At 46.9% G+C, this 25,957-nt stretch overlaps 1 protein-coding gene and 2 long non-coding RNA genes across 5 annotated transcripts in view; 2 read left to right on the forward strand and 1 right to left on the reverse strand.

Annotated features, from left to right (window-relative positions):
- The window catches only part of LOC124086748 (liver carboxylesterase 1), a 26,319-nt gene continuing 362 nt past the window's right edge, over positions 1-25,957 (reverse strand). The window contains exons 2-14 of one of the 3 annotated variants that reach the window (XM_046435248.2): positions 24,013-24,217; positions 21,348-21,492; positions 18,426-18,559; positions 15,995-16,148; positions 14,059-14,163; positions 13,292-13,396; positions 10,818-10,856; positions 7,046-7,186; positions 5,947-6,027; positions 5,562-5,709; positions 1,813-1,944; positions 646-718; positions 1-367 (exon numbers count right to left, since the gene is read on the reverse strand). In XM_046435248.2, the coding sequence (XP_046291204.1) occupies positions 196-367; positions 646-718; positions 1,813-1,944; positions 5,562-5,709; positions 5,947-6,027; positions 7,046-7,186; positions 10,818-10,856; positions 13,292-13,396; positions 14,059-14,163; positions 15,995-16,148; positions 18,426-18,559; positions 21,348-21,492; positions 24,013-24,217 (1,634 nt within the window). In that variant the 3' untranslated portion in view covers positions 1-195. Of the gene's footprint in view, positions 368-644; positions 808-1,812; positions 1,945-5,561; positions 5,710-5,946; positions 6,028-7,045; positions 7,187-10,817; positions 10,857-13,291; positions 13,397-14,058; positions 14,164-15,994; positions 16,149-18,425; positions 18,560-21,347; positions 21,493-24,012; positions 24,221-25,957 lie in introns of those variants that run through there. The other 2 variants (XM_046435247.1, XM_058575890.1) reach the window with 2 other exon arrangements.
- LOC131423821 (uncharacterized) overlaps positions 17,383-25,957 on the forward strand; it is a 41,943-nt gene continuing 33,368 nt past the window's right edge. The window contains exons 1-2 of the long non-coding RNA XR_009225890.1: positions 17,383-17,610; positions 18,390-18,684. This is a non-coding gene — a long non-coding RNA (uncharacterized LOC131423821). The remainder of the gene's footprint in view (positions 17,611-18,389; positions 18,685-25,957) is intronic.
- The window catches only part of LOC124086755 (uncharacterized), a 6,732-nt gene continuing 6,181 nt past the window's right edge, over positions 25,407-25,957 (forward strand). Inside the window, exon 1 of the long non-coding RNA XR_006849904.1 lies at positions 25,407-25,657. This is a non-coding gene — a long non-coding RNA (uncharacterized LOC124086755). The remainder of the gene's footprint in view (positions 25,658-25,957) is intronic.

A 25,957-nucleotide genomic window follows, 5' to 3' on the forward strand; every position in this document is an offset into this window, starting at 1 on the left:
TTTGGTCTCCAAATGAACATTCATTCTGCAAATCAAGGCCACAAGTACAAAAACTTCCCCTCCTGGACTGTCCCCACCTACACCACACAATTCTCCAACTTCCACAATAAGATGTCTCCTTGGTCTACAAACACATCCTGCAGAACACCCCCGTTGGGGCTCCTCTGGTCTCCTGAGGCTGGCTCGGTCTCCCATTCACAATTCCACATGTTCTCTCTGAGGAGGCTTCTTGGCTCTGAGCTTAGTCCACAAAGCCATCTCCTTCTCTTTCAGCCCCTGGGCTGCCTGGGTGTTGGCTCCAATCTTCAGGTACCCTTCCTTCTGATCATACTCTGGCCAATGGGGCAGCCCCTCCCCATTTGGGTTCCTAGGAACAAAATCAAACAGAAATTGCACAGAGCGGCTAGTGGTCCCAACAATATTCTGAGAGTTGCCTGGAGTTTCTGCCAAGAGGCACATGCACCTCCAGAGACAGGGAGCTCTCCATCTCCTGGAGCAGCCTGTGCACTAACTGTCACCATGCTGTGGTCACAGGGTCAGGGATCTGGTCAGTCAAACTTTAGAAGCCCCTCTTTCCCAACAGGTAGGCCCCACCACTTGCCACCCCACCCACCCACCCTGCTACCTCTATGCCACTAGCCTCACCCATGGCGAGCAAAGTTGGCCCAGAATTTCATCACCATCCTGCTGAGGTTGGTCTCCTCTTCTGAGGTGCCCCCTGTTGGGGCAGAAGGAAAAAAATGCTTTGCTACTCAAAGTGGGTTGTGTGGGCCAGCAGCAGCACCTGGGAGTTTGTAGGACAGGCAGCTTGTGGGAAGAGGGGAGGGAAAGGGAAGGTATTAGGGATTGAGATTAAACAAATGATGTTATGTGCACACACAGCTATGGCTAATGAATCCTACCGTTATGTATGATTATAATGAGACAAAAGAAAGGACGGGAGGGAGGGGGACGGACTCTTGGCCCTAACTCTGTGCCTCCTAGACAATGTGCATTTCAGGAAGACCCTTCCCTTGGTGTGCACTTTCAGCTTGAGAACAGCTGGTCTAGTATTTGGCAACGGCATGCAGTCCACCAGGAAGCTGACTGCCTTTGTCTTCTGTGCCCACCTACCTGTCACTCCCCACTCAGGGTCCAAAGGCCACATAAGAAGCTTCCTCTGCTTTGAAGGATTGTTGGCTCTTGGGTTTTTGAAACACAGCCACATTTTCACGGAGTCTGAGAAAGATCAGACTGCAATGACACTAAGGAGCTACCCAACTGGGAGGCACCCAGAGGTGCAGGTGTGCCTTGAACGGTCATAAAGTGGCTCAAAAGTCATGTGCAACTGCTGAGAGTTCATTAATTTAAGACACTTATGGAAAGTTTTGAAAAAGTATATTATCAAACATAGATGGTAATATGCAAATTTAGATATATTAGAAGACTGAATGACAAGACACATAATGACACTGGATTCAAGTTGAGCACAATTGTGACCTTAGTTCCCTCCCCCCACATCCTAATATACTTCTTTGAATGAAAAATCAAGAACGGCATTCTTTACCTGGAACAGTGCCCTGCAGGTGGCCCACCACTTCTCTTATTGATATCACAGTCAGGATTCTGAGAGTGACTCTGGCTCAGGGCACATGGATACGCCTCCTCCTTGCACAGTAGAGAGGCTGGGAACTGCCCTGTGTACCTCAGGCCCATTACAGTGAGTCAGAAGCTAAGCCTGGGACAGCAGGAGAACTTGCTCAAGGCCACCAAAGCAAGACTGGAACCCAGACCTCCTGACTGCAAGCTCACAGCCAAGCACAGAGCTGTTACCTTTTAAAATTGGGGCCCCAAAGACTGAGTAGATTTCATCCCCATGGTCTCCTATCACCGTCTTGGGTCTCATGTCTGGTACGAAGCTCGGGCGATACTGAAACTCATACATGTAGGTGGGGGCTCCAGCATCTGAGAAGACACAGATTTGTGCACAGTTCACATCACCAGCTGGACGGTCTCAAAAGTCTCTGGCTGTGCAGGAAGCCCCTGGCTATCGGCATGGGAGAAGAGACAGTTTGGGGAAAGCACAGTAACTTGCCTAATAGCTGGTTGAGGAGGAAATGGGACTTGGACCAGATATTTCTGTATGCTTTGAAGTCTTTGTATTTTTACTTTGCTTTTCTACTAAAGAATTTTGTTTGTTGTTTTACATAATGGAAGTACACAATGTATCAACTAAAGACACTGGGTTTGTTCATTGAAAATACACTAGAGCTCATTCATTTCAAGCATAACCTACAACCTGGTAGATGTCTTCTATTCAGCCCAGTTTTGAGCATTTCCAGGGCTGTTCTCACCCATTCAGACAAGAGTGAAGCAAATCCAAGCTGCTTATTTAAAAATGAGGATATTTAAATGAACATATATGTAGAGATGGAACAATCTGTTTCTTGTATCTCAGGAATACTGTATCCAAGAAAGTTATCTTTCAGAAATGAGGAAGAAATAACAACTTTCCCAGACAAAAGCTTATGAAATCAATTACCTCTGGACATACCCTATATGTTTTGTGAAAGAGAGGTCATTAAGCTGAAACAAAGACACTAATAAAATAAAACATGTTAAAGTACAAAAGTCAATGATACAAATAAAACTATAACTGAAAGAAATTATCATGACAAATTCAAACACAAAATTCATACATGAATTCTGATATCAAAAATATAATGCATGAGGATATAGTACAGAATTTTTATATGTGATTAAAGTTATTAATAGGCTGGTATAAGTGTAAAATGTTATAAGTATGCTTTATGGTAACAACAAAGCAAAAATCTTTAATAGAAGCACAAAACAAAAATAGAAAGAATTCAAAGCAAACCATGACAGAAAACCATCAAAGCACAAAGGAAGACATCAAAAGGGGAAGAAAGAAAAAGGTATTTTAAAAACAACCAGAAAGCAACTGACAAAATGGCATCAGTAAATACCTCGCTATCAGTAATTGTCTTGAATATAAATGGATTAAATCCTCCAACAAAAAGGACAGTGACCAGATTAGAAAACAAGAGCCACGTATATATGTTTCCCACAGGAGACTCATCTTGATTGTAAAGATGTATGTAGCCTGAAGGTGAAGGGATGGAAATAGTATTGTACACAAATGAAAACCAAGAGAACAGAGGCAGCTCTCATTATATCAGAAAACAGAATTTAAATTAAAAAACTATAAAAGAGACATCCTACTAGGAAAGGCAGATAGGAAAAAGTCTGTTCAATGATGACATGATCTTATGGGTACAAAACCCCACAGATTTTCCTGAAAGATGGTTAGAACTAGCAAACATATATGGTCGAATTGCAGGATACAAAATCAACATGCAAAATTCTCTATACACTCACACTGAACTGGCCAAAAAAAAAAAAAAGAAAAGAAATCAAGAAAACAACCCATAGATAGTAGTTATAACAAGGTAAAACTCAATGGGAATAAATTTAACTGAAGTGTTGTGTTTCTAGGACACTAAAATCTATAAGACACTGATGAAAGAAATAGAAGATGACACAAATGCAAAAAAAGATACCCAATGATCACAGTTTGGAAGACGTAATATTGTCAAAATATCCATGCTAGTCACAGTGATCTACTGGTTCAGTGAAATCACTATCAAAATTCCAACATCATTCTTCAGACAGGGAAAAAATTGTAAAATTCACATAAAACAAACAAAAAACTGGATCAAGGTAATCATGAGTGGAAAAAAAAAAGCTAGAGATGTAACCCCAGTCGATTTCAAGTACACTAAAAACTATGGTAGTTAAAATAACACACTATTGGAAGAAAAGAATCAACACATCAATCAATGGAACACACTAGAGAGCCCAGATATGAACCCAGGCATGTGAAGTCAATTGATTTTTGACAAAGGTGCTAAGAATACAAAATGAGAAAAGACAGTCTCTTGGATAAAGAATATTAAGAAAACTGGATTTTTTGACCTGAAGAAATAGGAAATTGAAACTCATATCACACCATAAGCAAAAATTACTAAAAAAAAAATGGATGAAAGACGTAGAAGTAACATCAGAAATTCAAAGACTGATAGAAGAAAACACAGAAAAAACTATGTGACACTAGTCTGGGCAATGACTCTGGATTTGATTCCCAAAATGGGGGACAACACAGTGAAAACTGACAAATGAGATTTCATCGAACTGTACAGCTCCTTCAAGCAAGGAAAATAAGGAACAGTGTGCAAAAACAACCTGCAAACCGGGAGAAAATGTCCGCAAGCCATAATGCATTAAACAGTTAAATATAAGCTCTGCAGGGCCTTTGGGCAACAGCAACGAAACAAAACAGCCAATTTAAAAGTGAGTAAGGGCCCTGCGTAAACGTTTCTAAAAAGAAGACATATAAATGACAACAGGTAGATGAGAACGTGCTCAATGTCACTGGGAAAACACAAACTATAGCTACAATGAGGTATCACCCACCCCAGTCCAAATGATTTTATCAAAAAGAATGGAAAACGAAAAAGGGTGACCTCAGCTCAGGAGGCTGAGGCAGGAGGATTGTAAGTTCAAAGCCATCCTCGGCAACTGAGCAAGGTCCTGTCTCGAAACAAAAAGGGCTGGGGATGTAGTTCAGTGGTGGAGTACCCCTGGGCTCAATTCCAGGCACCAAAATAAAAGGGAAAAATATTAACAAAGATGAAAAGAAAAGGGAACACTTTAATACAGTTGGTACAGATGTCAAACAAGATTGGGGTTGTTGAAAAACTTAAAACAGAATCACCATGTAATCCAGCAACCCCACTTCTGAGTATCTACCCAAAAGATTTGGAAGCAATTGGATGGAGAGATCTCTTCAACCCCATGTTCACAGTAGAACTACTCACAAGAGCCAAATCATGAAATTACCTATGTACATCAACAGATGAAAAGATAAAGAAAATGTGGTAGAGAAACACATGGAACACTATTTAGTCTTTAAAAAGAAAAGAATGATACCATTTGAGATAACCTGTTGAAATGGGGTCCAATATGCTGAGGGAGATAAGGCTCAGAAAGGTAAGTACCACATGTGACAACTTATAGCTCAAATAAAATGGTGGTAACAGGCGAGAGATGAGGAGGAAAGGAGGGTGATGGTAAAAGAGTACAAAATACCAGTTGGGGAAATGTTGGTCTTCTCTTTTGATGTTGTTCTACTGGACAGTGTGGTAAACACAGTTGATAATAGAGTGTTTTGCACTGAATATTACTGAAAGGAAATGTCAAGTGTTCTCCCTGCAAAAAATGCCAAGTATTTGAGGAGATGGGTCCGTTAACCAGTTTGATGGAATTATTGAACAATGTATTCATAAATCATAACCACACTGCACTCCATAAGTTTATATAAATAATGTTTGTCAATTTGTGATTTTAAAAAGTTCTGTGAATGTGTTCCCTCTCCTTCTCTGTCTCCCCTCTCTGAACATCTTATTGCACTGTATGTGCTCCTCCTCCACTTTCTTTGCCCATAGGTGACTGGATATTGGGAGGTGGCAGTGTCCCTCTCCTATGCAACCTCTGTGACTTACCTCTGTGACCACGGGCCACAGTCACAGATGGGATACAAAATATCACATCTCCCATCAACTCCAGGTAGAGGTCTTTGATTTTGACAGGGTCGTCTGTCCCTCTAAAATTCTTCTCAGTGGCCATTTGAGTCAGTTCATCTTGGATCTCCTAAAATGCATCAAGAAAGACATCCTCCACCTGGAGAGCTGCAGAAGGCTCCTTGGATGTGAACCTCCTGGGCCCTGTGCAAATCCCTCCTGGGGTGGCGGGGAGGGAAAGGCAGACAGATGGGGATGGAACGCAGGTGTCAGGTTTTCTTCTGCCATTGAGTTGGTCTGGGACACAGGGCAAGGCCAGCTGTTCTTTGTTTCTCAGTCAATTCCCATAACTCTTTCGACTTCTTACCAGAAGAGAGCCAGTCTTCTGCAGGAGTGATGTGGCCGTCTTCTGGTCCAGCTTGCCTTCAGAGATGGGAAAACCCATCATCTATTAAAAAAAGGGGTTAAGCATTTCTGAATCATCAGGAATTAACAAGAAGAACCAAGCAAATCAATGCCTGTGAAGGTTCTCTTGGGGTCTTGATGTGCAGGTGCATTCATTAGATTGAAAAACTATCAAGTAAATGGACTTGTACATAGAAACTCAAGGTATATAAAAGGGATGACTTGAACACATAAATACCAGGCTAGGGGGCACATGGTCATCCGGGCAGTGAGGGAAATTGAAGCCAGGGTAGTGCTAAAGCAGAGATCTCAGAACAAGAGAGCACAGGCCATTACTCCACACACTCCAATGTCTCATGAAGTCAAAATCCATCATGATGAATTTTTTCTTTGGCATAACCTGAAGTTCTCACTTCTGAAGTGAGAACTGCAGAACTCCCAACCTGTGAAGATGCTGTTCAACCTCTGCACTCTGCACTCTATCCCACTCTAGCCTGGCTTTTTTAGTCTAAGGCCATGGCCGAGGATGACCCTAGGCCACCTTGAAACACCTACATTAAAAAATCTCAATGCTTTCCAGTCAAAATGGGATCTTCTCCAGCCAAAACCTGGCTTTTTGGAGCCAATGTAACTAACATATAAGCAACTTCCTCTCTTTCCAGAGAAGTGCTGGGAGCACCCATGGGAACCCCTAGGACCTGTGAGTCCAAGCCCAAGGAAGAAGTAGCTGTGCCCAGATCTAGCTCCTGCTTCTTTTCCTCTAGACCTCGTCAGTGTGCACTATTATGGTTTCTGCAGACCCGCCCATCCTGAACAAGTCAGTATTCGTTATTAGGAAGACAATCAATGAGTGCTTAGGGAGAAGGGTCCACAGGGCTGTACCATTCAACAGAGCTTCCCAGAGAAGATTTACAAAGAAATGCCCAGTGTCCACTCAGACCAGTGGTAAAGTTTCCCAGACTCAGAGTGGGCCTTGGAGAAAAGAGACATTCTGGGTCCAGATGACAGAGGGAGGATGGGGGAGGAGGAGGAGTCTGTGTAAGAGGTCTGCACATTCTCACCGTGGGCAAAATCCAGCCAAACTCTTGCTTGTTGATTCCCACAATGTAGGGGACAGTGTTGAACGTCTTATCAGCCAGAATCTCCTCTGGTGTCTTGGGCAGCACGACACCGTCTATTACAGTGGGTATCATGGGAGTGCTCTGGGGAAAGAGAGCAGAGCCGTCAACACGCCAGCACCACAGACTTCCATGACTCTGGGCAGGGCCACAAAACTCAGAAGGGAGCTAAGTCTGTGACACAGTGAGGGGAGAATTTTAACCAGGAAGCTAGGGATGGCAACGTGATAGTGGTTGGGGAATGGGAAATATATCACCCAAAGTATATATTATATGTAAATAATTATAATATCCATCTCAATTTTAAACGCACACACAGGCACTGGATTCTCACTGTCGTAGTCGTGTTTGTCAGATCGCAGTGAGTGCTGAATTAGCAAATAGCTGGGCCATTGGTCCAAAGGGAAGTCCAGAATCAAGGCCCTGTGAGACTCTCGTCTCCATGTGGGTTGCTCTTTAGACATGTCATATGATATAGATCCCTTACAAAGAATTTGTTACATGCAGAATCCGTTTATAATAAAACACCAGCTGGGACTCATTTAACATTTTCTCAACCTTGGGTAACATCACTGCAGATTTCTACAGCTCCTGCCTTACAACACTGCTGTCCACTCTGCTTTTTAAACATGGAGCTGCTTCTCCATCTTTCCCATGGTTGTGTCTCCACCAAAGATGTTGCATGACAGCTTTCCAGACTGACCTCACTTTCAGACAGGCAAATCTCCGCTTCTTCTTTGGATGGACTGTACTCTTGATTCATTAATATTAAATTCATGGCCAAGAGCACCGTACACACCCTGAACAAAGCTTACCTATCATATGTACTTTCTCTTCAAGGCACAGCACAGACTCTCATGCTTAGGGACACTAGACAGCACTTCTTCACTATGCCTTAGAGTTGTTATAAACAGAGAAATCACCAACAAAAGCAAATATTGTAAAAGAAGCAGTGCTATATAGACCACAAGAAGGATACTGTTAGCAAGAGAGATGAAGTAAGACACTGAGTATTTCCTTGTGTGACCTCAGAGGGGAACATGGACCTCACAGCAACTCAACTCCTTGCTGCTTTGCATTTAATATTGCAAATGACCACAAATGCATCAAGGTATTTATCTGGTGCTTACAAAAATGTGTTAGCAAAGAAGTGAATTCACAAATACTAAATCTGTAACTGAGGAGTATCTATGGCATCTGTATTTAAACTTGAGCTCTTTTAGAGAAACGATTAGTTTTGAGGAGGTATCGAGCTCACCACTCGAGATACCTACATTGAGACTTGATTCCCTATTTGGGGGAGTAATAGATCAAGACAAGGGCCAGATCCTGCTCCCTGAGCTGACAGTAGAGGGCTTGGTTTGGGTGCCTTAGCAAGGCTGCGTGGCTCTGAGAGGCCTGCCCAGAGGCCAGCAGGAGGAGCAGCTCCTCTGAAGGAAGAGTCTGCAGGGCACATGGTTCAGGTGTTTGGCATCTGCATGGGCTTTTGTTATGAAAGCTGTTGGCAGTGGAAATAGCATAAGCAAGGGACAGAGGTGAGCAGGACTAATTCCAGCAATGTCACAGAGGCCTGGGCTTGAAGGAGGGCCTTAGAGCAGGAACAAGAGAGAGGCTCCGAGGATAGAGCACATTTTCTGCACAATCTCTGGCACATCCCTGGCACTCACATATGAAGAACTAATTCAGTGGGGCTGCTGAGGCCCATGTGTTGAGGCTTAATCTGCAGTATGTGGTAGTAGTGGGAGGGCGGAGACCTGAAGATATGGGGCCTAGTGGGAGGTCTTCAGGTCACTGGGCACGTGCCCTCATCATACAGAAATTCCCAAGTCTCCCCCTCTCCCCCTCCCTCCCTCCTTCTCTCTGTCCATCTCTCTCTACCCCCAGAGTTCCAGATAGGAGGTGAGTGGTTTTGCTCTTCTCCCAGTCCTGGGGTGATGTGCTGCCATAGGCCCAAAGCAACGGGTTCACGGAATCATGGAATAAACCCTCCAGAAATGTGAGCTCCATTGACCTTCTCCTCTTTATAACTTGATCATCTCAAATATCCATTATAGTACCAGAAAGCTGATTAATACAGGAAGCAAGGTTTTGTCCTGTCAACAAGAAGTAACTTCCAAGAAGGAAGTGACAGGTTCTAACTGTGTTCATTCTCATACCCTAAGGTATGAGAATGGGGAAAGGAAAGGGGAGGGTAAGAGTAATAGTCCTGGAGAGAGCCCGGGAGGGCAGAGTGAGGCAGCACCCGCAGGGAGAAGACCAGCATCAAAAAGCTGAGGAGGAGAATAACTGGCACTGTCCACCCCGTGGACGCTGGAGGTTGTCTGTCAGGACTGCAGTGCGGGGGTCAAGGACTCAGGGCTTCCTTCTCGCCTCTTCTTCCTTGACTCCTCACACACCATATATCAGCAACTTCTGTCATCTTTTCCTTCAGAAAGGTCTGGAGGGCAGACTTCTTGCTCCTCCATTGATCTGAGCTACAAGGACCCCTTGCTGTGCAGCTACAGAGCACTGAGCTCCCAAGGCTGTCCCTGCCCCTGCCCTGCCCTTCCCCTACTGACTATTGCAGTCACCAGACCTTTGTGAAACCTCAGATCATGTCCACACTCTGTTTGAAGCCCTCTGAGCACCTCCCATATCCCACAGAATCACAGTCCATGTCCTTCCAGTGACCACCCCACCCCCACCTCAGGACACCCCCCAGCCTCCACCCTGCTTCCCCATCAGCCTCCACTCCACACACAGGGCCTCCTGCATCAGGGTCTTTGCCATTGCTGTTGCCTCTGCCAGAAACCCTCCTCCTCCAGTCCTCTTGACAGCTGGCTTCCTCCCCCAGCCCAGAGTTCCACCTCAAGGTCACTGCCCATCAGGCCACCCCTTGATCCTAATGCTTACATTTAAACCATTGGCTGACTTGGTCCCCATTTTCCAGTATCTTTTTCTCTCTTGACTCTGACCATCAGCCAGCACGCTACATGGTTTCTTTACTTTTCTATTACAATCTCCCCCCACCAGAAGGCAGGGAATCTTGTCCGTGTCACTGCCATATCCCTGTTGTTAAACCATCTCCTACAACAGAGTAAGTGCTTCTTAACACTTTGATGAATGTCTGAGTAGATAGATCTCATTTCATCCTCATAAGATCAAGAAATGTCAGAGGATCCCCAGGGAGGGAGCAGAGGACAGGATTGCAAGATGGCACTAAGCTAAGGTCTCCAGACCCTGGCAACTGTGGAGAGGGGGGAGAGGAAGAGGAAGCAGATGGGAGGACACTTTTGGAGTTTCCTGGATCCTACGAGGAGGGTGGTGTCCTAAGGCCTGAGATCCCAGGCTCCCCTTCTGCACAGCTAATTTGCCCTGTGGCCTCCTAGAACATCTGTCCTCCTTAATGAAGGATTATGAGCCTCTAATCCATTTATCTAGCCTCCTGAGGGTGTTCTAGAGCACACTTATGCCACAGGGAATGTAAATGAGAAGGGGGTAGCTCATCCTGGGAGATGTATAATTTGTGACTGGGAGCACTGCACTGAGAGCCATGGCGGTGAGTTCCAATCCTGCCTCCTGACCTCTAAGCTATGTTACCCTGGCTAGTTACTTCTGCTCTCTGGGCCTCAGCAATAAAAGTCCACAAAAGAGAATCCGTTCATTCATAGCATATCAGAGCTTAAATGTATTAATAAGATTTGAAACCTGTAATTAATAAACCAATGGTCCTTACCTCTCTGGGGTCTCCAAGCATATCCAGAGTAAAAAATTTCTGTGAAGGCAAAGGCAGAGGATGTGGGTGAGAAGCTTCCTGGTATAAAAGCTGATCCTTTGAGCTGTGCCCCAGAGCTACCAGGTTCTCCCAATCCGAGGCAGAGGACCCTACACAGACCCCACTGGGCATGAGCCCAGAGTAGAGTTATAGGATGGGGGAGGAGCAGGCAGCAGCCAGGAGAGGAGACACCTGGGGACCAGAGTCAGGCTCCCTGGAGCTGCGGGGAGGACCTCTGCTCTTGCTGCCTGTCCTCGTCATCCTTCCCCCTACTTGTTCTTACTGGCATCGAACCCCGTTTTCCTCTGGAGAGAACATACACATTGGTCCCTGGGCATTGGTGTGGTTGAGGCAACTCGGGTGGGGGGGGAATGGAGCTGCAGGTGGGATGCCCAGATGGAGAGGGCATTACTCTCTCCCTGCTTTCCTCTTCCCCCTGTCCTCTGCATGTCTTCAGACATCTCTCTGTGACCTGGGGTGTTCCAAGTCCCTGAACATACAGATGAGTACAAGGATGGGTACAAACCAGTGTCACTCCAACAGAGTTTACCCCAAACCTATTGCTGAAGCTTTTGAGATAGACAGTTTCTAAGCAGATAGAACATGTATCTAGAGTGCTATTATCTTTAACCTCCTCAGGGGACAAATCTACTTCAGAGAGAAGTCAACAAAGAAGATTGTCAAGCAGAGGGGATAGAGACAGGCACATTCTTCAACACTATTTTAACAGCACCTGGATCCAGCCATGCCCTAAGCCATCTGCTCATGAACTCCTCACTTACCTGGAGATTCCATTATAAGATGTATTCTTCTTTTTCTTCAAGCCACCTTGGAAAGAGTTTTTTCATTGGGTGCTAGAAAACTATGATTTAAGCAAGCTCTTTGAAGCACATTCCAACAGATGCTTTACTTTGCTATGTGTTTAGATTGCAGTGATTGAAATGTTACATCATACCTCACTTCCTGCCCTACATGTAGAAGGACCACTGGGGTTCCTCCATTCTGGGTTGTAGCCCCACAAGCCAGCGGTGGTGTATGTGAGTGTGCGTGTGTGTGTGTGTGTACTGGGCCAGTAGTTAATCATGTAAAAAATTCCCAAAAATTCAAAAGATCTCAGAAATATGCCCTGGGATTCCAAGATTATCGGTCTCTTGGTTTCCCCAACATCACCATCTATTTCCATATAACCTTGCTCCTTTTTGCCACATAGAGGATAGCTAAAGTATTTGCTTCTTTCCAGGTATCACAAAACAGCTGTGTCTTAAATCTTTGAAAACTTTAATCACCTTATTTAAGTCGGTAAACCAATCTACAACTCCCAAGGCCATATTGAACTCAATCCATGGACATACAGAGCACTATGCTAGCAGTCTGCCCTGTGGGCCCAGAAGTATTGTCTGGTGTTCAAGGTCAAGATAGACCAGGGGCTCAAGTGACCCCAAGCTTACAGTCAGACCTTCCCCCACTTAGTAAGTAGCTCCCATTAGCCCTGCATGTCCTTTCCTCTGGATGTTTGTCCTACTAAGTTCCCTGTGGTGACAGACTGTCTTGACAATCCATCAATCCTTAAATGACACTTTCCCTAAGAAGCACTCTCAATGGCTATAATGACTGTGTCTCCTCTCTATCCTCCCACTACACAAAACCACTAAGTATATTGCTACATTTCTCCTTGTGTTGGCCCTTTTGAGCAGGGACAATGTTCAGTTAATGTCTGCATCACCTCTCCTGACATTGCTCTCCCACACACTTAGCCTGGAGGGAGGGAGGGAGGGACAGAAGGAGGAAGTGAGTTGGTTAATACAAGCACTATTGGGAAGTTGGATGGACACATGGACAAAAGGTGAAAACTACCAAATAGGTGAAGGATGGATCATGGCTTTTGGAGGACTGGATAATGGAGTGTGGATGTATGTTGAACAGATGATTCACAGATGATGGACAGATGAAACAAAGAAGAATGAGGGCTGGGGTTTAGCTCAGTGGAGAGCACTTGCCTGGCTCCTGTGAGGCACTGGGTTAGATCCTCAGCACCATAAAAAATAAATAAATAAATACAAATAAAATAAAATTATAAAAAACTAAAAAAAAGTTATAAACAATAGATGAATGAAAAGTTAAGGATGGATTCACACTAGATTAGTGAAATAATATGAATATAATTGGAGAGATGACAAATAATTGTTTTGAATACTAAATGAGACAGAGTCTCAGAAAATCTAGACTACTACTGTGTTATAATTAAAACACTTCTTAAAAAACCAAGAAAAATTATGACTCCTTTCTAAAAACCCCTACAATCAGTGTGGTTGTTGCATTTTAAGTATTTCATAATAAGAGATTAAAAAAAAATTCCAACTTGGATCAAGATGAGTGGGAGAGAGAAGCCCAGGGTCAAGCCAAGGAGGAAGGGCCACTGGGATGGCGGCACCTACCATTTTCAGCGTGGTCTCCAAGAGCTCCTCCTCTGTCTTCTGGCGCAAGCAGTGAACCATGACTGCAGACGTGGTGGTTTTACACCCAGCGGTAATAGCAACTTTCTGCAGAGATCACAGGCAACAGCAGAGTTCAAGGGCAATGTCTCCATACAGACAAGGTGCTCTATGGCAAGTCAACTTCTGAAGGCAGCAGGGAGCAGCTGAAGATCCTCTAGACAAGCTGGAGTGGGTTCTGGGCCCCACAGAGTGTGGCCTCTGTTGCTAACTGGAATTGTGACATGAATATATCTTTATATATCTGTGTCTCATTACCTTATCCTTGTGAAAATGGGCATAATGTTCTCAAAATTATGTCTAAAGTGAGGCTGTGTGGAGTTGTGGTGAAGAGCATGGAATCCAGAATACCACTCTCTGATTTAACTCCCATCTCCACCACATAAGAATCATTTGGACTCAGTTTCCCTACCCATAGATAAGCTAATGGTTGCACCTGTCTCATGAGAAGAATTAACACATGTGACCTTAAAAGTGTACCATGTCTGCACACACTAAAACTTGTGCAGAATTGCCAAAGGCCTGCATGAGACGATTTGCACTTTGGAAAGTAGAGAATGTCACTTAAATGTGGGCCCTAAAGGAGCCTCAAGCCATTCACATGTGTGGTATCCTTTGATCGTGAAGACTGAGTTCTATAAGAACAAAGCCCCTTGAGGATTCCAGGAGACACGGGAAAGGGCTTGGGAACTGTCCAGGGTGAGACTTACCTCAGCTAGAGGTTTGGCGTTCTTCCTGACCAGAAGAGAAGTGAGGGCCACGCCACTCTCAGAAATGGCCCTGTGGAAGAGGTTCTTGGCCAGCGGAGATAACACCTGGCAGGGACGTGGAGAGGAGGAGGATTATGTTCACAATGTGAAGATCAGTGACTCACTTGTCTTTCAGGCTCCCTCCAACTTCCCCCTCTGCCTGGGCCTGTTCACCTGGATACTCTGGCACCCTGTGGATATGACACTTCCTCACCTATGCTGGCCTGCTTCCCAGCTCCATGTGGGGCCCGCCTTTCCTAAGAGAAACTCAATAGGATGAGGCCAGATCCCAGAGTTAGGAACAGGACAGGAAGCGTGTGGCACATGCTTATCATGTCAAACAAAAGTATTGGGAAACCAGCTAGGCAATTCCTAGCCCCAGATTACATTGCAGTATGCAAAATTTATCCTAAGAAAAATGATCACATAAAAATGAGGTGGGACCAGGTGGGGTGGCGCACACCTGTAATCCCAGCCACTCGGGAGGCTGAGGCAGAAGGATTATGAGTTCAAAGCCAGACTCAGCAAAAAGCAAGGTGCTAAGCAACTCAATGAGCCTCTGTCTGTAAATAAAATACAAAAAAGGGTTGGGGATGTGGCTCAGTAGTGGAGTGACCCTGAGTTCAATCCCAGTACCTACGAAAAAAAAAGAGCTAGGGGTGTAACTCAATGGCAGAGCATGTGCTGCCAAGCCAAGGGCATTGCAAAAAAGAAAAAAGAAAAAGATCCTGGAGGTGCACAGAGATATCTAAAAATGTTCACGCTATTAACATGGTTAAAAAAAATAGCTGAGAGTAATCCAAGATCCAATATTGAGTAATTGGCTAAACAAGTTTTCATTCTTGCAATAGAATGTTATACTATTATAAAAATAATATTGCATAAGAATGTTTACATTAAGGAAATGTTTACGTTATGGTAGTATGTTAAGGGAAATTTTGTGGGAAAAAAATGCAACATGGATACAGAACAGAAAGGGAAGATGGGTAAAGATGATGGATGGATGGATGGATGGATGGATGGATGGATAGACAGACAGAAAAATACAGGACCAAATGCCCAGTCACTATCCTTGAGGTGTGTGATTGTGGATGATTATTTTCTTCTTCATCTTATTTGTATGTTTCCTTATCCTCTTCCTTTAAAAATGTATAAAGATTTCCCCTGATTATTCAGCTATGAGGACAATACCCAGCTGGAAAATACATAATCTGGCTGACGCTCTGCTCGACCCGGAGGTATGGAGGGGTTTCTCATGCTCCCAGCACCACCCATATTTCCCTCAGTGTCCTCCAGCCCCATTCTCCTCACTAGCAGGAAATCTCAGGACCCAAGTTACGTCTGTGACCCACATCCATGCCCCATCCTTCCTGTCACCTCCCATCCCTGCATCCCCTCACCCACCTCCCCCAGTGCAAATTGTCCCAGAGTTTGCTGCCCACATTGTGGGCATGGACATGTCATCAGGCCACCTTAGAGGAGGGCCCTGCCTGCTCTCGGTGCCCCAGTCCTCTCAACATGGAGATCTGCCTTGGAGCCAAGGATCGTTTATCTTTGCCCCTTCTCATTGTAATTTATAACCACCCCTGTTTCCCAAGAGAAGTGAGGTGAGCCCTAATATCAAAATTATAAGGAAGAGGAAATAGAACTAAATCAAATCAAAGGAGGAGAAAACTCACTGTTGCAGGCTGAGCTAGAGATGTTGCTGGCCCCAGGACATGAAGCCAAGCTCTGAGCTTCCTGGAGGCCAAGAGGGTCTGGGTCTTGACTCTCCACCACCTGAAGCCAGGCAGTGAGCAGAGTCTCCCTGAATCCCATCTTGTAAACAAAGGAGGATGTAGCTGAATTTTAGTGGTCTCCAAGAGGCCCAGGGGTGAGCAGGGGCAGGAGCACTTACAAGAACAGAAACACTTTCTCCTCCTGCTGACTCTCCAAAGATGGTCACAGAGCCTGGGTTCCCTCCAAAGTTGGCAATGTTGTCCTGGACCCAGCGCAGAGCAGCCACCTGGTCCAGGTGACCCCAGTTCCCTGGGCTGTGCTCATCCCCAGTGCTGTAAGATAATAGGGTGGGGTGGGACTAGAGATGTCATGGCAGAGCTCTCAGGACATGAGGGGACTCTGCATCCATGACACAGGTGTCTTTACCTGACTGTCATCCCTGTAGCATTGCTCTGCATGGAGTCTACATTCATTCTTCCAGCAATGATGGGCTGAGTGAGCATCTACTATGTGCCCTACACCAGTCTAAGAGTTACAGCATCCCCAGGAACCAGTCAGGCAAAACCTGACTACACTCAGCTCACACTCCAGAGCACAGACAAACAGATGAAAAGAGAACACAATGTTCATAAGTGAAGATGATTCGAGGTAATGACAGGTAATGACAGAGGCAGGGTGGGGCAGTGGCAGGGGGGTTCAATTCTCAGCACCAGGGAAGGCCTCTGTGGGGCAGTGGCATTGGGTACAGACCAGCATGAAAGGAGCACAGGTCTTTCTTGTAAATGTCCAAAGAAGAAATTCCGGGAAGGAGAAGCAGCACGTGCAAAGGCCCCAGGGCCAAGGGCACCAAAGTGTGAGTGTAGCTAGAGTGAGAGGCAGCTAGAGAGGGCGCTGGGGGCCTTGGAGGGGACTTCTCTGTCACCATCAGTGACCTGGGAACCCTCAACAGAGGCAGGGCAAGACTCACCCTGTGCCTCTCATGATCTCTGGCCACTGTGGAGCGGCCACCACGTCCGAGTCACAGGTTTATGAATATGATCACAACCATAATCCAGCCAGAGAGGAGGTCGGGAAGCGAGGGGGAGAGGGGCTGGATTCTGAGCGTGTTTACAGGAGGAGCCCTGCAGATCCACTGGCCACCGAGATGGGGAGGAGGACAGAGAGGAGCCTCCAGGCTGCCCCAGGCCTTCACCTTGACCACCGGGAAGGGGGCAGCTGCAGCAGGGGCACAGGGGCTGTGGGACAGCAGGAGAGCCTGAGCTGGGGTGGGGGGGTGTCTGTCCCTGTGAAGTGGAGGGTTCCCTGTGCACAGCCAGGGCAGCAGGAGGAGGCAGCTAAGGTGGCACCTGGGTTCCAAGTGCTGCTGGGCTCACTCAGGGAATCAGTGGAGGGAGAGGGAGACCCAGAGGCCTGAGCAAGGGGAGCAGGAGGGGCCAGCAAGGCAGTTGAGAAGGAGCAGCCAGCTGGGAGTGGGCGGTGACCCGGACCCAGGAGAAGGAGGCACCTGCTTGGCTGCTGCTGAGACTCAGGTCATGTGGTCTGCGCTGAGCCCTGTGGTAATGATTGGCCTCTTCTGGACAGCCTGGTGACAAGGCCCTCTGAACCCTGCCAGCCCAGAATTCACTGAGCTCCCTCTGTGGCACTGCCCTTGTTTCCTTTCCCGGAGCAGAATGTGGCATTGCACCCGGGGCTGCACGATGACCGACATCAGAGGACTGCGTGTGCCAGAAGATCCCAGGGGAAGGAGCAGGAGCATTTCAGAGATGCTCATCCACGAGGCCCGCACCTCACAAGGTGATTAGGAGTGTGACAGCTGAGGGGGCCATGCTAGCACAGGGCACAGCACATGCAAAAGCCTGGAAGCAAGTGGCCAAGCGTGACTGGGAGTGAGAAGGTCAAAGGGTGCGTTAGGAAGGACCTTAGCAGAGCACTTCATGAGCAAGGACATCACCTTTTTGCTTTTGTGGCTTCTATGGTTTGGGTGTGGTTTGTCTCCCACATGTGCTGCAGCTTTTGCTGGCTTTTGTGGCAATATTAAGCACCTATGGAACCTATGCAAGATGAGGTCTGGTTGAAGGTGATCGGGTCATGGGGGTGCCACCCCCGTGATGACCCTTCCTATGCACCTCCCTCTGCCTCTCCTGCACATCCAATGTTACCCACCCCCCTAAGAACACCTCACATCACCAATCCTGGAAGCCTCAGTCACTTGACTAACATTATACAAAGGCTTGCTGTATGCCAGAGACTGTGATAAAGCCAGAGGGTAAGAGTGGGTATTATAATCTGAAATTCATAGTTCTTGCATTTAAGCAGTTCACATAGGGGTTAACCTAGAGCTCATGGGATCTGGTTAGTTGAGAGACAGTGAGTTGTTCCAAAAAGAGCAAGACCACCCCACACCCCATTTTCTGGCTCCCCATCTCACTGTGGTGAGTTCTGCATGTACAGTTTCCCTTTGTGTCCCTCAACCATATTGTGATACAGAATAACAGGCCTTCCACAAAGACCAATCCATTGAAGCCACTCAAAACTGTGAGATAAAACTCTTTTCTTTATATTTACCAATGCAGGGGCTACTGTGCAGAGAGGAGAGTCCAGCGCCTTACCTGAAGAATCCCCAGATGCCCAGGCGGTACTGGATGGTCACCACCACCACGTTTTCAAGGGCAGAGAGGGGCAGTCCATCATAGGTGGATGCCCCGCCCACCACCAGACCACCTCCATGGATCCACACCATCACCTGGGCAACACAGACACAACCATACTAGTTATAGGAAGCACAATTGGAGAAGACCTCAGAGGTCTGTCACCTACATCTTGACTGTGACTGCACAAATGCCAGTAGCAACATCCACCAGTGTTAAGGTTGGATATGAGGTGTCCCCCAAAAGCTCACATGTGGGACAATGCAAAAAGGTTCAGAGGAGAAATGACTGGATTGTTGAGAGTCTTAACACAATCACTAAATTAATCCCTTATGGAATTAGCAGACTGGTAACTAGAGGGAGGTGGGGTGTGGCTGGAGGAAGTGATTAATTGGGGGCGTGGCTATGGGGTATATCTTTTGTATCTGGAGCTGGAGTCTCTCTCTGCTTCAAGATCACCTCTGCCATGATGTTCTGCCTCACCTCCAGCCCTGAGGAATGGAGCTGGCCTTCTCTGGACTAAGACTCTGAAACCGTGAGCCCTCAAATAAACTTTTCCTGTCCTACAGTTGTGCTGACTGATCCTTTAGTCCCAATAGCGAAAAAGCTGACTAAAACATCCAGAGTCCAGCAAGGTTGCAAAAGGCAGTCTCTCTTCTCCCCAACTCCCCCAGCTCAGGGCCCAGGAACCCCCTGACTCTGTGCACCCACGTTTATGCCAGACCTATGTCCTCCCAAAGCTCTTAAGACTGCAATGTCATCACAGGAACAGCAATAACCAAGGACACTGTGTATCTCCCCAATGCTCCCATGGTCCTCATGCCTGGACCAGTCAACCAGTTGGACATAAGCAAGGGGCAGCTCTGGCACTTCAGCTGCACCTGCATTAACTCTAGTGAGGAATAAACTTCCCTGTGCAAGAATGATTTCCTCAGGAATCACAACCCCACCCCTGTGATGACCATTCCTGTGCACCTCCCTGTGCCTCTCCTGCACATCCAATGTTACCCACCCCCCTAAGAACACCTCACATCACCAATCCTGGAAGCCTCAGTCACTTAACTAAAATTATCCAAAATCTTGCTGTATGCCAGAGACTGTGATATAGCCAGAGGGTAAGAGTGGGTATTATAATCTGAAATTCATAGTTCTTGCATTTAAACAGTTCACATAGCAGGGAATTATTATAATAATAGTTGTAATAAAAAAAGAACTCATAACCTGAACTAAGTACCAAGTACTGTTTAAGTACTTTGAATTAACTATCTACAAGGTAAACACTAATATTGTCTCATTTAACAAGAAATGTGAGGATTAACCTGCCTAAAGTTCCACAGCTAATAAGTGGTTCAAGCAGGGCTTGACCCAGACTGACTGGCCCCAGAGTCCATGGTCTGAGTTGCCCAACTCCCTGCCACCCAGGGCCACAGCCCTAGCACAGTGAGTCCACTGGGGGCAGGAAGAAGGTCCTACTATAGCTCTAACTTGAGTTCCAGGAGGGCTCGCTCTGCGCACTCAGCCAGCCCTGAGATGAAGCCCGACCGCCATCATTAGACACTCACACGGGATTCTTCCCACGAGAGGAAGCAGAGGCTGAGGGAGGTGGAGAACTTGCCCAAGACTCTCAGCCAGGACAAGGCAGACCCAGGATCCAAACCCAGACCCTGGAGATCTAGACCCTGTGTCCACAGCTGGGGGTCTCCTGCCTCCAGGCTCCCAGAGCCCTGTTTCTCCTGCACCTCTGATCCTGCTGTCCCCAGGGAGGGACTGAGTCGGGGTCACCTGAGTGAAGGTGAGCTCAAGGACAGGTCAGCACAGACAGGCTGAAGAGGCCAGGACGTGTGTGCAGCCAGATGGTAAGTTCTGGAGGGCAGGGGCTGCGGGGGAAGGCCCCGTGCTCCTGCTCCCCCTAAGCCCAGAGGTCAGCTGGGCAGATGGGGTCACTGAGCACACAACAGCAGGATGAGTGGGAAAAGTGTGTGACTGAGGGACCCTGTCCCCCTGCCTTGTGTCTAACAAGCACATGCAGGACCAACTTCAAAAGTCCCTAGTTCAAACCTCCTCCCCAACTCTTGGGAACCCTGCCAGAGTGCTCCTGGGGCACTAGCTGGGAGCTGACCCCCTCTTTATTCCAGTTCAGGTATGACGTCCTTCCAGCAGGTCCCTCACCCTCTGGCCTGCTCCTGGCAGCCGGCCCACCTCTGGCTCTTCCTTCTTGGAAAACGCTGACTCACTGGGCATCAGCCTGAGCCAGCGGCAGTTAGTGAGGAAAATGATCTCCCATAAGACCTCAGATGCTTGGCCTGAGCAAGGACAGCGCTTCTAAGGTTGTCCCAGCCCTGCTGCTGCCCACCACACCTCTGTCAAGGGACAGAGACAGTGTTCAGGGGACAGTGGACGTGGTCACAGGGTATGTGCTGCAGAAAGGTGACACATGTGCTCCACTTCCTAGCCTGCTCAGGGACATTGGTTTAAAGATGAGAAGCCCCAAGCTCTGGTCCTGTCACCCTTCTGTGTGGCCTCCTTTCCCCCATCTGGGTCTCAGTTTCTCTAAAATTCTTTCCAGCTCTAGTAGACTGCTCTGGAGATCAGATTCTTAATTCTAGAAACCAGCAGTAATCATTCTGGTCCTTCTGTTCGTGTGAGAGAACATGAAAAACCTGAAATGTGCATTCCAGATAGTGCAAGATCTCCCCCAGAGGCTGAAGTCCCTAGGGCAAACCGAGGTAAGAGCCACCTGTATTTCCTGTGGCCACGGGAACCTCTGGGTCCTGAGTCACATGGCCTGTGGTGCCCCTCACCCAAGCTGCCTTCGTGGCCTTCAGACCCAGAGATCTCAGACACTGAAACTCCCAAGTCTTGACAAGTGGGGCCCACGCTCACCGGCAGGCTGCTTCTCCTGGTCAGGTCTGCGGGAGTGTAAATGTTCAGGTAGAGGCAGTCTTCAGAGAACTGGAGGGGAATGTTCTCCTTCCTGTTGGTAAGGAGATCGGAGACCTTCTGCCCCCCCACTGCATCTTGGGAACACCTGGGAGAGGAGAAAGAAGGAGATTTGAGGTTCAGGCAGATGGAGGCTGGAAGTGTCACCTGGAGCCAGACCTTAAGCTTCTCAGTGGATCTGCTATCACTGGACTTGACACACTGGAGTGAGTGAGAAGCTCACTGGGAGTTTGGTGAGGACCCTGGGACTCTCTTGAGTCTCCCCAGATCATGCAGAGTGACAGGGACTTCACTCTTTTTCCTTTCCTGGAGCCTATGGGATGCCCTGGGTCCAGGAAAGGAGGCTGCCCACACACTGGCCTGCCCTGAGAGCTGACATGTCCAGCATTCCCAGGACAAGGTCCCAATAATGTTTGGCCTATAGGATGACTGTGTCCTTCCACCAGGTAACCATGGGAGACTTCAGCAACCAAGATGGAATACATTTATCCTGAAGCAGGCTACGGGTGACATGCTGTGGGACAACCTCAGCATAACCGCAGTCTAGTCCTGCTTTAGTCATATGTGCTGGGCGACCTTAGGTGAATTGCCATCCACTCTGGGTTCCAATGCACCAGGTATAAATGAGAGGAGTGCTTTTCCTAAGGGTCTTATAGCCCTGGCATGTTAAGATTCTATCGCGACCCTATCCCAGGCAACCACTCTTGGCTGCGCTGAGAAAAGGTCTCCAAGATCCATCTTATAAAGGAATTGATAACATTGTTGAGTTCTCTCAATGTGCCAGGTCCTGATTTAAATTATTTTCATGGACTAATTGCTTTATGCTTCAGATCAGCCCCAGGATATGGGAATCTGTTATTATCCACATTTTACAGATCATAAAACTGTGTCACAGAGAGGTTCCACAATCGGCCCTAGTTCACACAGCCAAGAAGACACTTGCTATATAATATTGGTGTCCCCAAGTACATTCTAAGCAATATCTCTGGATCTCAATAGACACAGAAGACAAGCATTGCTGTCCCCAGTATGTACAAGACATAAACAAGGCACACAAGTGTCAGCAAGACACAATTATCAAGTGGCAGAGTGGAGCCAGAAAGCATGTCTTGCAGTTGTTCTCTCTTTGGAGTTGTTCACAGATTTCCAAGCACAACAGGAATATGACTCAAAAACTAGAATGCAAATGTTAAAAGCTGGAAAAGATTTCAACTTCACTAGTATTTAGATAAATGCAACATAAAGACCAAAATGATGGTTATTATTGTTTGATTGTTGTGTTACTGTTTTGTTTACCAAATTCCCCCAAAGCATTCTTTTAATAACCTCAAGCATTGCTAAGGGTCTGCTGCATGGAGATTTTCATCTAATGTTGGCAGGAATATTCACAGAATATTTCTTGAGGGAAATTTAACAAAAGGCGCACACTCTTTGGGAAATTCCATTTCTTGGAACTTACCCTAAAATATCCATAAACGGGTATCATGATTTAGCTACATGATGTTCCTCAGAGTGTGATGATGATGTCAAAAACATCAAAACCAACTTAATGAACTCAAGCGAGACATGGAGGAAATCAATTGCATCTCAATAACAAATTCAATGCAACTATTCAATGCCAGCTTCAGGTATTTAAAGGCACAAGACAAAGTTGATGATACACTGATCCATGAGTAAGGTGGTCATTCCAACTACCCGTATGTACCATCCATTTTCAAGGCAGGAAGGCTGCAACAGGATCTCCAATGTCAACAGCAGTTCCTCCTGGATCATGGGACCGCATGTGATTTTCATTTTCTCGCCTACACTTCTCTGTATCTCCTAACATATTTGCAATATGTATGTATGGCACTCGAAATCAGGAATTTAAAACTGAATATTAACTTTTTAAAGAAAGGACTGGAAAGAAGGCAGCCAAAAGTGGGATTCTGGACATCCCAGAAATACCCAATGAGGAGAAGATGAAAGTCATAAATGACACCTGTAGGTGTCTGAGGGGCTCTAGTGTGATCATGAGGACATCTGGAATCTTTGGGCTTGTACCCCACTGGCCAGGGTTCCTGGGCCCAACAACCTTTGCTTTGCCTATGACTATAACTAGACACAGGTGGGCGGTGAGAACTCACCAAGGTGACCCTCCAATGCACCCAGACACACACCTTCACCCACCCCACTCCCAGCTCACCAACTTTCAATATAAAAAAGATAAGATGACTACTTCTTATCTCTCTCACCTGCTCAACAGCTCTTTCTCCAACGTACTAATCACCAAGCATGTTCTAACACAGCATGACATAATTCATTGTTTACCTTCAGTGTTTTTCGTTATCTCACGCACTCTCCCTGCAGGACTAGAAGCTCCATAGAGCCAGGATCTTTCTTTGGCTTACCGATGGATTCTAAGAACCAAGGGCAAGCTGGGCACAGATTAGATGATCAAGAACTAGTGTTGAATAAAGGGCTCTAGGTCCCTGAGAGGTCCGGACTGTTTCAAGGCTCTGCAGTGTTCTAGAAGATTCCAGAAGAAAGGAGAGCCAAGCCCAGGACGGCCGCCACCCCCTCCTGCAGCACGGAGGGACAAACCCCCCTGGGACAGGCCACCACTTACATAGGAGGGTAGGAGGTGGTGTTCTTCACAGATCTCCAGGGCTCTGCCGGCTGCGGTGGAGCAAACCTCAGGGGCCCAAGAGGGGGCCTGGCAAAGGGGACGCCCAGGAAGACGGCCACGGGCTGCGCAGATCCTTCCAGACTGACGTACTTCCCCAGGACTTTGCCGTGCACCGTGTCCACCACGGGGGGCGAGGACGGGTGTCCTGCTGGACATGGGGAGCAAATGAGGACATTAGAGGGGAAAGGCCAGACCTGGCCACATTCTAGGCATGTGACACTGAATAAGTGACCTAAAATTTTAGGTCTCAGAGTATTTTTTATGTGAAATAGAGATGAGGAGAATGTCCAGCCTAATGAAAGGGCTGATAGACGAGGTCAATTAGAATTGAGGTATAAATTTATCCAGTCAAAGTCAGTGACAAAAGAAGAGCTTCTGGGAATGAACAGGGCCTTTCGTTTCCCTCTTAGAAGCTTCTAGAAGTATGTATCCCCCTGGTACTGAGCTGCTTACTGGTTAAGAGCATGAACAAGAGGAGGCCCTATTCTCAGGCTGGCTGACCTTGTGGGGAAAAGGAGCCGCAGACATTCTTGACTTCATCTGGGAAGAAATAGGCTGTGTGTCCTAGGCAAGAGTCCAGGGAGGGGCTGCAGGAGGTAGAAGAGGGAGCAAGACCTTCTGATCACAGGGAGCCGGGACTTGCTGAGGAGAGAAGAGAATGAAGGGAGAGAATTGGGGGCTAACGCAGGAATCAAAGAAAGTGCAGAGGTTCAGAAAATCAGAGACAGGAAAACACGGGGCCTGGCTTAGAGCCCACCAGAGTGGGCTGTGGATACAGCTGGAGCCCAGGTGGAGGGGATGAAACTCCGAAATGAGCAGGTGAATGTCAGGGAGGGCCTTGAATGCCAGGCTAAAGGACTGGGTTTTATTTAGTGGACAAAAAGCAGCAAGAACAATTCTGGAGAAAAGGACTCAAAACTCTTCTAGAATATTCTGCTAGTTCTTAGCGGAAACAGACCACTACAAGAACTGGGGAGAAGACATTTCTCGGAGTCTCAGTTTCTCTGTCCATAAAGTGGCACAGGTGTGTGCTGTGGTCCATTTTGCTGAACCCCTGTGTTAACCATGGATTTATTTTCTGTCTCTAATGCCTTGGCTTCTGAGGTCTTGGTGATCTTTGAGGAACTACTGCTCCTTGGGTCCACACCCCAGCCACCTCCTTTATTATGGTCTCATAACCTGGGCCAGTATCCTCCTGCCCAAACCACCCAGAACTAGGAGCCAGAACAAAGTCCACTCAAATAATTCCAACTGGCCAACCCTATGCCAGCTTCCTCTGCCTCTCCCCCTCTGGGAAAAACCAAAACAACCATTTTGTACCTGTTGGCCTCCTCTCCCTCTGCCTCCTGACTGACCTTTGTGTCTTGTCCACCCCAGTGGTGTCCCCACCCTCTTGGGAACTGGAGTGACAAACTATCTTTTCAACAAAGTCTTCTGGCCTGATGTTACCATATGTCAAATTTCCTAATAACACACTCCACTTTAGATCAATACCTTTATCCTTTTTCCACCTCCTCTAGACCAGACACCATTCTAAGTGCTTCAAAAAGCACCACCCGCTTCATCCTCACTACAACCTGATAAGGTGGGTACTACTTCATGCCTATTTTAGGGACAGGCACTCCAGGCACAGCTAAGTTAAGTATCTGGCCCAAGGACACCCAGCTTGAAAGTGCTGTGCTGGGATTCACTTAGTTGGGTTCCTGAGATTATGCCTTTAATATTTTGCTAAGTCATTCTCCATGGGCCAGATCTGCTCTAATAATCAAGTGGGAAGGTGACCTCTCTTAGTTCCTCATGAGTGAAGTTTGAGTTTATCTCATTGCCCTCCTGACCCTGATGCATAAAGCAGGAGGGCCAGGTGTTTTAGTCCCCTGAGTCTTGT

Source organism: Marmota monax, unplaced genomic scaffold, assembly GCF_021218885.2.
Source record: "Marmota monax isolate L192 unplaced genomic scaffold, Marmota_monax_Labrador192_F-V1.1 WCK01_AAM20220418_F8-fsc00024, whole genome shotgun sequence".
Classification (NCBI taxonomy): domain Eukaryota; kingdom Metazoa; phylum Chordata; class Mammalia; order Rodentia; family Sciuridae; genus Marmota; species Marmota monax.